This window comes from Myotis davidii, unplaced genomic scaffold (assembly GCF_000327345.1).
Source record: "Myotis davidii unplaced genomic scaffold, ASM32734v1 scaffold1494, whole genome shotgun sequence".
Lineage (NCBI taxonomy): Eukaryota > Metazoa > Chordata > Mammalia > Chiroptera > Vespertilionidae > Myotis > Myotis davidii.
The window spans coordinates 5,270,532-5,283,780 of NW_006286246.1; the positions used below are offsets into that span (position 1 = coordinate 5,270,532).

At 37.9% G+C, this 13,249-nt stretch overlaps 1 protein-coding gene across 1 annotated transcript in view; it reads left to right on the forward strand.

Annotated features, from left to right (window-relative positions):
- Nucleotides 1-13,249, forward strand: part of QKI (QKI, KH domain containing, RNA binding) — an 88,738-nt gene that overhangs the window by 71,555 nt on the left and 3,934 nt on the right. Inside the window, exons 5-7 of the mRNA XM_015560025.1 lie at nucleotides 5,794-5,881; nucleotides 7,268-7,543; nucleotides 10,241-10,315. Of these exons, the coding sequence (XP_015415511.1) occupies nucleotides 5,794-5,881; nucleotides 7,268-7,543; nucleotides 10,241-10,315 (439 nt within the window). The remainder of the gene's footprint in view (nucleotides 1-5,793; nucleotides 5,882-7,267; nucleotides 7,544-10,240; nucleotides 10,316-13,249) is intronic.

Consider the following 13,249-nt stretch of genomic DNA (forward strand, 5'->3'; position numbering starts at 1 on the left):
GTTCTCATCATTAGCTAATTGTTTCTTAAATATTCATACCAAATATTTAAAGCACCAACCACCTTAATTAAAAAGCTGCTTCCCTGTGGAAGATCAGTCAGATTTAACCCCAGTATAGTAGCTAGCCATTGTGTATGTTCTCTCAGTCATTGCTTCCTAATTTCATTTTTTATCATGAAAACTCATCTGTTAAGAAAGATACCAGTGACTGTATATTGATGCCAGTGGTAAGAATTGTGCTGCCCTCATAATAATTAGAACTAAGGGACTAGATTCTACTGAAGCAAAGAAATACTGCTGGAGTTTAAACACCAAATCCATCGATGACTCTTAGAGTGGCTCGCGATTGGAGGCACTCGCCAGTAAAAACGCGTCTGACCATCCTGCGGTGTTCCTGAATGAAAGAGGTGTGTCGCGGCAGTCTCTGAGGCAGACTTCTATTCCATGGATTCCATGTTCACAGACTGGAAGTATTTCAGTATAAAAGTCTGTCACTGGAAATAGAACATACTTAAGAGTATACTAATTTTTATATGTATGATGTTTTCCATGATAAAAAGAAAAATTATACAAGTGCAGGTAATGTTTAAAAACTATGTATGGTACATACATATGTATTCATACACATATTACACCTACATATATATATATATTATACACACACACACACACACACACACAAACAGTAGCGCTTAAAGCTGAGTCTAAACACAAGCGGTATTAGTACTCTCTAATCTTTTCTGTGGGCTTACTAGGCTAGCTTGTCAGATGAGTCCACCAGTCCCAAAGTGACCAATTATACCATGTGCATAGCCTCTTTAGTGAATTGAACTAGCATATTTTAATACAATTTTAGCGGACAGTTTTCATAAAAAAGACCAAGTGGGGAAATCACAGCTCTTACAAAGGCCTGAGAAAGGTCCAATTTTAGCCTTCATTCAAGGAACTCAGTGGCATTTTCTCATTCAGTTAGCAATTACTTTGCTTAGATTAGATTTTTAAAAATAAAGTTATTGAAGGGTCTATAAAGTTAATACCTGCACCTTTGTGTAGCCATGCGCATTGGAAACGCCTGTTCAGAACACAGTTTAATAGTGTGTGCATCTTCTGGAATAAAGTAGAGTATGAATAAATCAGTTACTCTTCTTGATATCAAAAGAAGTAATCCTCAATCAGAAAAGCAATTTGTAACAGCAGTGTTGATGAAGGCAGAAGGTTAATGTTAAGCAGTAGGGGACTGTTAACTCTTTCTCCCTGAAATTCTCTCAGTTTAGGATATCAGTTACATATGTTGTCCCTGTACTGTCTTGATTTTACCTTTTCAAATACAGTTGTCCCCACTTATGCACAGTTTCGGTCGATCGTGATCTGGAAATATTAAATGGAAATTCCCAGAAATAAGCAATTCATAAGATTTAAATTGCACACTGTTCTGAGTAGTGTGATACTCTCGTGTTGGCCTGCGCTGTCCCACCAGGCACATGAATCAAGTGCGGCTAAACCAAGCCTGGCTCCCCGGCTCTCCTCGGACAGCTGAAGCGGAATGGAAAGCACTCAGTGCTTGGTTAACACAGTGGCGCAGGCACCTTAAGAAACCAGCAGGCTTTCTTGCCTGAGATTATATTTGAAAAAGAGGTGGCTTACACCTTCCACAGTGTGCAGGGAGGTGTCTACTGTAAGTTTCACTGAGGAAACCAGGACAAGAGGGTTAAAACAATCCCTTGAGTCTGAAAGGGAGTCCGTAGTGAGACACCGCATTGTGCTCTGAGTGCACAGTGGTGGGAGTGGTGGGCACCAGAGTGAAGCTCATTCTGGAGCGAGCCACCAGGGTCAGGTTCGAGCTTTGCCAACTAAATTCTGTGTCTGCTAGGAGATGCAGTGTAGCCTGCCATCGTGTGATACAGTCCAGTGAACACACCGTAGTTTGTAATCTATACGTCGCAGTGGCCTCTAGTGATGTCATTGGGCATACCCCTTGGCACCGCCTGGTGAAAGCTGTGCTGCTCTGGTTTCCATTCTCCGCTCAGAGGGTCTCTGCTGACGTCACTACATCTTAATTTCCTGATCCTGCAAAAGGCGCACATGCGTTGCACACCCCTGGTGGGCACACGTGTCTTCCATCATTTTGTCTTCGCCTTTCTCCCTTGTTGGACACTGCGTCCCGCTAATGAGCGCAGGAACTTGGTGATCCAAAAGAAGCCGAGGAGAACACGAGTTCGGGCGCCTCTTCTCTACGCGGTTCTGTGAGGCATGATGTCCCATCATCACTTATTCCACCTTTAGTTCTTAATTTGCTGGCATTTTCAAACAGGTACTGCTTTTTTCTCACTGTGGAAGGTGACCTTAGGATGGCTATTACTTTTCTTCTGACTTATATAAAGTATAATGTATATACTTTTACTGGTAATCACTCTATTATGTAGAGAGATTTCAATTTGAATTACATGATTAGCTTTAATTTTTGGTATTACTAGTTTACAATGAGCAAGTAAAAGGAGTTTTATTGTAATAGGTTTCCAGTTCTTCCCTTCCAGTAATAGTGCTCACTTCTTTTTATCTTTAACAATTAATTGCTGCACTTTAAAAGAAATCATGGTGCTTTTTTTCCTTCCATCTGTACAAGTTCATAGGAATCAAGGAACAGTAACTTAACACGCATGCAAGGTCTTCTCCGTTTTCTGTTAAGTGGGCTTTTGCAAAGGTGGCCGCAGCACATTAAACATCTTAGGATGTTTATACTCATCTTTTCCTTTAATCTCTTTGTGTTTTGTTTACTCCAAATTATAGACCAGTTCTCTTTACTAAAAAGTACAGCACCCTATTTTCTGCTGTAGTGCCTGGGGCAGCAAGTGTGTATCATTTACAATTGCTATAGTAAGGGAGGCGGTCCTACCAGTACCACTCCTGTCAGAACAGTGCACAATCGGATGCTTTTAAATATTGACCCTGAGCATTAGATAATGTGTAGAGACTATGAACACCGGAGTTCCCTTCTTACCTCCACTGTCAGGGTGGACTTAGTAGGTGGACTTCATCTACTTCTTTATTTTGCCGTGATAAAGTTTATCCTGTAATATTTCCACGCTTGAGATTAGGGAACAAAATTAAAGATTTCTCATACCAATCATTTAAAATAGAAAGCTCCAGCAAATCACCTGGCATTTGGGAGTGAGCGGGGCGATGGGCGATGGTGAGTGAGTAGTAGTCTCTATTCTCCAGCGGCTTCCTTGTTGATGATGATGCACAACACACGATAATTCAGGGCAGGAGCCATGTAATGGGGGGACGGCTTTGAGAAGGTAGCATTTGTGTGGCAGTTTGCCAGGGTCAGTAGGGTTTGGGCAGTAGTGGATAGAGTGCAGAGGAACATTCAAGATGGAGGCACATGCATACAGATGAGTAGAGTAGTGATTTGTTTTGATTTATAACAAGATGTATTTTTTAAAATAGTAAGATTAGTGAGTTTAACTTGAGAACATAGTTTGGGGCCAGATCATAGGTAGCTTAAATGGTTTATACTTGTAGATAGTAAGAAACCCTGAAAGGTTTTGAGACATAAAATTGTTAAGCATTAAGATGAAAGTTGCATTTGGGGCAATTAATCTGGCCATTGTGTATAGATTGATGGTGAACAGACATCATTAACATAATTTTGTAGTGGTTTTGATAAGACCTCAGTAATGACTAGAACAAGGGTGATATCAGTGACAGGGAGGCCTGGGGTGAATCCAAGGTAAATAGGATGGCTACCATTTTGGTAATCAGATGGTCCTGGGTTATACCTGACATTAATAGTACCCTGCTGGCTTTCACATGTTTAATGGTTTGGACATCAAATGATAACTCTAAAGGTAGATTTGCTTTAGAGTTGATAGTACTTGCTAACTGCTAAATGTAGGGGAGAGGGGGATGTTGGCCATGTATATATACAACATATATACACATATATACACACACACATATATAATTTTTAGAAATTTTTAGAAGTTCTTATGATTATTAAATTTTTCTTTTTGAGACTTAAACAGACAATTCTCTTATCTGAATGCCACAATCAAGTCTTACATGTTTAACACTAGATTGCCCAAGGAAGTCATTTTGACTGCTTGGGGAAATATTTTTAAAAGTGCACAGAAGAAGAAGGCCACCGAATTTTGAGGAACGATTGGACAACAACATTATCGGAAATACGTGCATTTATTGGGATTTTATATGCGCGTGTAGCCTACGAGGCAAAAAATTTAAAACTCAGTTATTTATGGTCAGCAAAGTAGGGTCCTGAATTTTTTAGAAAAACTATGGCCCGAGAAAAGTTCAAGCAAATCCTACGATTTAGTCTTTTTGACAAAAGAACCAAAAGAAGTAGGCACCTACAAACAAATAAGTTTGCCTTGGTTTCAGAAATATGGGACAAGTTCATTGAAAATAGTCAAGCTTGCTATCAACCAGGGCAAAATATAACAGTTGACGAGCAATTATTTCCGTCAAAAGCCAGGTGCAGGTTTACACAGTGTATGCCTAATAAACCCAACAAATTTGGCATCAAATTCTGGCTTGCATCAGATGTTAGTAGCAAATATGTTTTGAATGGTTTTCCTTATTTGGGGAAAGATGAACAACAACCATCGTCAATGCTTCTCAGTGAACACGTTGTTCTGAAACTTGTCGAGCCATATACAGGCTGTGGAAGAAATGTCACGACTGATAACTTTTTCACTAGCATGTCACTCGCGACAAAATAATCAAATGACTCTTATTATTGAATTGAGTAAATTTCTTATATGACCAGTTCGGCTCTGTATTAAAATAACAGTTTTCATATTTTTTCGATTACCGTCACATGATAGCATACAGGTACATGATAAATTGTCGATATTTGATAAGTTGCAGTTGCTCAATAAGGTAAACTAGTACTTGTTATTCGAATCTTTATGCAGTGATACTTGTTCTAATAAGTTGTTTATTTCTTTTGCGCCCTAAATTCATGAAAGAAATGTCGAATAACTTGTTATATAACTGTAAATAATATAAAAAATATTAAAAATTAATTTTAAACGAATTTCTTTACACATTAGTTATTCTTTCACAATACAGTCATTTTGACTGCTTTGGGGCAATATAGGTATATACTAAATTTCAGTATTTCTAGTGTTAAAATCCCTATTTTCGTTTTGTTTTGTCTTTTTGTTGTTGTTAATCCTCACCCAAGGATATTTTTTCCATTGATTTTTAGAGAGAGTGGAAAGGAGGGAGGGGAGAGAGAGAAACAGAAGCATCATTGTGAGATGCTTCAACCTGGGCTAGCGATCAAACTTGCAACCCAGGTACATGCCCTTCACTGGGAATTGAGCACTCAACCCTTTGGTGTGTGGGCTGATGCTGTAACCACTGAGCACACTAATCAGGGCTGTTTCTGGTCTTAATGAATACATTTGAGCTTTGAAATCTTTAACAAAATAATAGATGTGTAAGAGAACAAACTATATTTAATCTCACCTAACATTTTCCTTTATTCCATTTAAAAGCAAAGCCTTTTAGGAGAACTTTAATAAATCAGTGCAACTTATATTTTAAAATTCCAAGTAGAAATGCAGCCAGTGTCAGCTGAGTGTCCCATGTATCCACGTGCCCTCCGTGAGAGAGCAGTCTTCAGTGTCAGCACCAGTGGTTCCCAGATCTTCCTAATTGAAGCAGGGGGCTAGAGTCACGATCTCTCTTTTAAGGCTGGAGCGTGGATGTGGCTCTGATGTATGTGGACCACCTTAAGTGCTCTTGCTCTGTTTCCATATATAGGCAGAGGGAGAAGACAGCCTGAAGAAGATGCAGCTGATGGAGCTTGCGATTCTGAATGGCACCTACAGAGATGCCAACATTAAATCACGTAAGAACACGACTGGGGCCAGGCCGACAGCATCTCAGCTGTTTGTCCACAAAGCTTTCTTCTTTGGTGGCGTAACACGAACAGTTCAAACCAAGTGAGGAGTTGAAATGACTGTAACTGGATATGGGCCCCACAGCCCCTTTACTGCTTAATGAATTGTGGACACTCTCCTTGGGTTTATTTTATTCCAGCATATCTTTTAAGTTCTAAAAGGTTTATGAACTTTATTCTTTTGATGAAATTTCAACTTCTAAATATAAGAGTTTAATGAAATTTCCTGTGTTAGCTACAGATTTAAGGCTTCTAGCTTATTTTGTTACATTTATGAAAAGGACAAAAAATGCAAAGCTTTTTGAGAGTCAGTTGGGAGTGTGTGCACGCAGCGACCCTCCTATCGCACTCTGCCCCTCCGGCACATCCCCTCAGTGGCTTAGGCAATGCTTTGCGTTCACGGAGGGCAGTAGTGATAACTGTTTTAGCCCCATTCCCCGCTTTCGTTGTATTTGCGCATGCTCTCATAAATGTGTTGAGGATTGCTTTTTTATATTTAAAATGAAATCCTGTAAAATTTTTATTTTTGAGAAAATCTAAGGGTAAATTACTAACATTACTAATTTTTTTAAATGTAGACAACCTGTTGGGTTTAGAAGTATTTGCTTTACCAATAGTTGGCTTCCATTTACTTACAAGAATGGACCTGTTAGGAATGGAACGTTTACTGTGCAAGGTGAGCACAAGTAGGTTTATAATAGTATACATGAAATAGCTTATTCTTGTACTATTACTTATTATTGTATTATTTCCCATACGAACAACTATAAACCTACTTGTGCCCCACCCTGTGTTGTTTTTCTCTGAGAAATTAATTCCTACACATGCAGGAACTTTTAAAGTCGTGGTTAGTTGGCTTACTTAATACAATAAAAATGATTCTTTAATTTGAAACTGAAGCTACTCTATTAGAAATTATAGCAAAACTGTTTCTGGGGACTCCAATTACAAAATATTTTTTTAATGCAACTTTTGTGCTTCTGCATGCACCTTTTTAGCCTCATGAGGTCTTAAAAACATAGACATATCACATACATGCACTAAATATAACCTATTTTAATGGTTTCTCTCTTTTTTTTAACAGTGGCTTTTAGTTTTTGCACATTTATTCTTAATCACATTGGGAAAGGGAAAGCCGTTTGCAGTTGATTGGTGTGCTTGGGCGTTGTGTGTGACCAGCGCATGTACTAATGATTTCCTTTTATTTTTCTTCTTTCCTGCTTTTTTCTTTCTTTTTCCTACTTCCCTCTCATTTCCTGTATTTACACCGCTTTCTCTGTACTTCCTTCTAAATTTCTTTGCTTACTGTAGCAGCCCTTGCCTTTTCTCTTGCAGCAACAGCCCAGGCTGCTCCAAGGATTATTACTGGGCCTGCGCCTGTTCTCCCACCAGCTGCCCTGCGCACCCCGACGCCAGCTGGCCCTACCATAATGCCTTTGATCAGACAAATACAGACCGCGGTCATGCCAAATGGAACTCCTCACCCCACTGCTGCAATAGTTCCTCCGGGGCCTGAAGCTGGTTTAATCTACACACCCTACGAGTACCCCTACACGTTGGCACCAGCTACGTCAATCCTTGAGTACCCTATTGAACCTAGCGGCGTATTAGGTAAGTCGTTTTCTCTGTGTGGTTAACATGTTTCTTCAAAACGTTTTCTGCCCCAGACTCTGAAATTATCATATCAGTTTTAGAGAGACAAGTTTCCATTAGGAAAGACTGAAGACTAAATTTTGTTTTATTTCAGCTCCCCATGAGGGTTCTCCTTTTAAATAATTGCATCTTAGATTTGTTCAGATTTGCTTTGGTATCTCAGATTCGCTCTGGATGGGTAAATTTGAACATTTCAAATAGGAAATACTTTTCACATTTGACATCACTGACCCTAGCCACTGGCATATTCTCTCCTTCAGTTTTGCCACAAAGTCAGATTCTTTTCGTCTCAGAGATTTCTTTGTTAGCTAAATTTTAATTACCCATGTGAAAATATTTTGAGATTTTAAAAGCTGCTATAATTGTATGTATTTTCTAATATTTGTGATAACTTAAAATATGAAAGGGTCCCAGTGAATAGCTACATTCAGGTTTTTGTAGTTCTTCTCTTTTGAAGTCCAGGTTAATGTTAAACATAAGAGAACTCCTCATTTCATAGCACGGTTGGAATTGATGAGTAAATACCAAATCACTGCAGTAGAATCCCTCTTGAGGCAAAAATTAAGATCATACTATAAACGCTCCGTTTTACATGAACAAAAGTGGTGGTTGGAAGACATTACTGACGCCTTTTCTTTATAGAGTGGATTGAAATGCCAGTCATGCCTGATATTTCAGCCCATTGACTTGCGGACGAAGGACTAGAGCGCAGCAGCTGTTGTAACACGACCAGTCACTGTGGAGCAGGCTGCTTCCGTGCTGCCCTTTGTGTTACAGACAGAATCTGAATCCTCTTTCCTTGAATGGTGTATGACCTTGGTGCTGCTTGCATGCTCTTGACTTGTAGGACTTTGATCTTTTAAGGTGTTTTTTTCCAGCATTCATATTGACTTACAAAATTTGAAAGCCTTTAATGAACCCGGACAAAGATTTAAACTTGAAAATTCATTGTTCTATTAAAGCCACAACACTCTGTATGTTATCTGTGTGTGTGCATGCACTCAAGTGCCTTCTGTTTCATGAGCAAATACATTTTATTGTACATGTCTTTGGTTATCTCTAAACATTGTATAAAGTATTCCAGGTTAGAATTATACCATAGAACTGTTTATGAAAGGCTTGTTTCTGTTGCACATTTCTTGAAGCATTTTTAAAATAACATGTAACATATAACCTGTTTACGTCTTCTGTTCTGTTAACGCTCTGTCCTGCGGCCCCATGCCTGCTCCTTCCCCAGAGCTCCTCTCTGCTGCACGCACAGCGTCTGTTGGAGGCGTTGGACTGTTGCTTCCTGCAAGGCTGGCGCTCTCAGCCACCAGCTGCTGCTCCAGCTCCGAGCAGGGTCTCACTGAGCTTGCCTCGAGGCATTAGACTCGTAGTGATCACTTCTCTGAAATGTCAAGGGATGATGAACCAGTTTACTGCTTAGAAACAACAAGGGGCACTGCAGAGTGTGTCTCATTGTAAAGCAGTGTATTTTTGGTTGTGTTGGGAAATTTTTATTTGTAATACTTAATTCTTAGACTGACAAAAGCAGAAAATACCGATACCTAATTGGCAATCATAGGTGAATAATGGTACTAAATGAGAAAAATCCATTATGGTCGATTTTATTTCTTGCTTTGCCACCTAAGCAGTAAAACATGATAATGATTGACCATTTGGAGAATTGAGAAAATTACTTCAATTTTCTGTTATAGTAAATTTGCACACAGATAACATGCATGCTCTATATCAAGTCTCACATCATACTATTTTAAAATAAGCAGTGCCCTTCAAAACAGATGCAGACATGTGTGTTGGTGGTAGTGAGGAGATTGGTAATAGCATCAAATCTTCATTGGTGACTAATTTTTAATTCCCTTCCTTTTATCTTCAGGTATGGCTTTCCCAACGAAAGGCTAAGAATTCAAGAACGGTCTTAACTGAACCCTCATCAGATCTGAATTTAACAAATGCTTAGTCTCAGCAGCCGGGGGGAGGGAAGCTTAGCCTAGCAGTCAGTGACTTACTTGCACTTTTGCACACTGATAGAAAGTAAACGTATGTTATTAATTTGGTTTAGTCTATAATCTTACAAAATAGCGGTAATTTATAAAGGAGTGTATAGTAGTATACTGACTGCTAAGTGTACTATACTGTTTGCTTTACTAATCACCTAATTCATTGCAGTTCATACTTATTGACTCAAAGTTTAAAACCACAATCTGTAGGCTTTAAGAATTGCTTATAAACCTTTTTAAGTAATAAACTCTGGAAGCGGTCTTAAGGTTAGCAAGTAATTGTCAGTATTAAACATGGCATTATTTTTCATCCTGCTGCAAGAAAGGCACTTCAGTGAATATGTGACTAGTAAAGCTTCAAGGTTGGAACTAGTGGAGTTCATGAAGTACTGTGACTTGGGATTGTAAATGAATGGATGACATAGGTTAAGGCCAAGATGTTTTGAAGTGAATGCAATATTAATAGACGCATATATACGCAACATATTATGGTTAATTTTAAAACTACTGTGCCTTAACGTGTTTCTTAAAACGAAATTTTTGTAGTAAATGAACATTTGAAATCCATTTTGATAAACCTGCTGTTAATGTTTGTTTTCTTTTCCCTTGTGAATGTTTTCTAACTTTGTCTTGGTGATTGCAATTTAACTAGGTGCGGTGGCTACTAAAGTTCGAAGGCACGATATGCGTGTCCATCCTTACCAAAGGATTGTGACCGCAGACCGAGGTTAGTTTAGTTCTGCAGTTCTTGTCTATGAGAAATGCGTGGGGTGTCCATACCATTTGCAACACCACACCTGATGGGGAAATGTGTACCTGCTTACTGCACAGCGTTTCCTTTCCTGTTCTAAATTAATTTATGATCATTGACAGATTGAAGGGTTGGGTTTTTTGTTTTTTTCTCCCTTGATGTTTTAACTTATTGAATTCTATTAGTATGTATTATGATTTATTCTTGCTACAACATAAATTAGTCCATTTGGGGAGCTATTAAATTTTGTTTTCACCCTAATTATTTTCAGTAAACATTTTTGCTAAAAGTTACCTTTTAATTGTTTTGAAATTTTGGGTTGGTTTTGCAAAATGAACGGAGCGGATGGTGCTTTAATGAGAGAAGTAAAGGAATATATGCCTCCAGTGTTCTTTTGGAGAAAACTGAAGATTTAGTTTCCCATTTTCCTTTTTAATAAGATATTTGAGCCACTGTATAAACATGAGGTTAAACATGTCAAGTACTTAGCTGAACTCAGCAAAGTAAGGACTGTGAAGCTAACTTTGATGCAGTTGGATCTTTTATAAGTCAGAAAGTCAGTTCCCTTTTATTCTTACGTTTTATTCCAAAATGGATCCTTTGATTTTTGTCATTTGCTGCTAAAATATATTATCTAAACGTAAACTATCTCTTGAAGTTCTGTGGTGGCATGAACCCAGCTGTTTGAATACTTTCTTTGACTAACCTGTGACTGGAAAATAAGTCTTCATTTTTCTCCTTTTCAACATTTGTAATTTGTGTCCTGTATATGCCCTTGGACCCTTTTATAAATTATTTATTTTTATTGAGGAGTGATATTTTCGGTTTATTGACATTGAATTATTTTTCTGAGCTTGAAATCACAAAGCAAGAAATCTGAAGCAAGGTAGAAGAGGACTTTTACAAGTTTTATTTATAAAATGGCACATTTATTACCTATTGATGAAGTTGCTCTGTCGGCTACTGGTGGGGAAAAGTAATGGGTTACACTCCAATTCTACATCTTAGATGAACTTGTGAGAGGCCTGCCTGCTTTGCATGGTTATCTTGTATACGGATGATAAGTATCAGACACAGCTGTTGTCCTCATCAGAATAAAATACCTTTCCAAAGATATCGACCATCTGTGTTTAGCATCATATATGATTAAAGAGCCTTGAAGACTTTTAACTAATACGTCACTTGTAGTGATTGTTTAATGAACAAAGTAAATAGGCCCCCAAGCTCAGTGATCCTCTGTGAAGACCACACTCCTGTGAGTGTGGCATGTACAAGTGTGTCCTGCTGGCATCAGAGCATGTCCCTTAGTGAAGGAGGACATTTTCAAAAGCAAAAATACCATTTAGATTTAAAGAATCCACATAATACCATGAGTAATTTGAAGCTTTTTCCCATAGTTATTGGCTGAAATAGTTATGAGTATTTTAAAGTAGTTTGTCTTTTGTTAACCTTTTATTCCCCTTTGAGATTTTCATAATTTTGTTTTGACATAATAATTATTGGCCTACTCAATACTCCAGTACCTTAAGATAGTTGAAGATATTAGGAAGATTTTATTGTATTTCAAAACAAGAACACATTCCATGCATGGCTCTTTTGTAGTTATAAGTGTTTTGATTAGTCTTGTCACTGTTTTTATTCAAAATGCAATGTCAGCAAACCGAAATGCTACCTTTTCTCTCTCTTTCTAAATAACAGAATACTCTGTATACTCTTGTACTGTCACTGTGTGCACTTGGGTCTGAGGGAGATGCCTGGAGTCCTTCATTTAAATTATTTTATGATACTACTGTGTTCTCTAGTTTTGAGGTTTTTTTATTCTTTTAATCTTTTGAAGGAAAGATTAATATGTGTTCACTTAATACAAGGAAATTCAGCCCTTGGGCCTGTAACCATGTAATTCTATATGAGCATTTAGAGTATGGCATGGTTGACAAGTACCTAGTTCTTTACTAAAAATAAGCCCACCCCTACACATTTCAGAACTGAATTGGAAGCCTATAAAAGACCAACTGATGTTGTAGTTGAAATGAACCATAAGTGCTTTTGCACAGTTGACACACCTGTGTGCTGTCGAGGCCGGGACTGGGCAGAGGATGTACTGGAGGCGTACTGGTTACAGAAATGGTGCTGTGCGTTGTCTATGGATTCCACATTCAAAACACACGAGGGTTTTTCTGAATAATAATTTTACAAAACCCATTATTTACACAATTTCTATAAGAAACAATACAATTTTAAACAAAAATTTAGTTACTATAAAAATGCTTTAAGATTCTGTATTTCTGGAATACCTATGAAATCATAGGACTACATGTGAAATGTTTATTTTTTTCTTTGATTATGGACTAGCCACTTTTATTTTAAATAAAATTCTATTTTTAAGCAGTTCAAGGAAGATTTGGTCACACTGAAGACACAGTATTTTTGTAGTATTTATAAACTATCCTACGATGATAGACCATAGAAAGCACTTTTGTTACATGAGGGTAAACCAGTCGGTTACGTAGATCATTTAACTCTGTGAAGCCGAGACTTTACTGGGTTTTGATTTACAAAGTGGCACAGACTCTACCTTTGCACTTAAGTATTTTGTATCTCCTCTGCCATAGTCACAGTGGCAACAGCACAGAAATTCCTATCAAACCTCAGAATATAGTAGAAATAACTAAGCTGTGGAATGAGTCTTAAAAATCATACTACTGTTAAGTGGACCAAGTTTGGTGAGGCGGAGTGTGACAGAGGTTGACTAAGGAAGGAACAACTCAAGGACATTGGGGACGATAACTTTTCCACTTGAGAACTACTTTATGTTTTACTGTAATTTTTAAAAAAATTTTTGTTCTGTTTGTTATTTTGCAAAAGAAAATAGTATTTACAGGTGGCTTCTTTTAAAATATATAAAGCAGG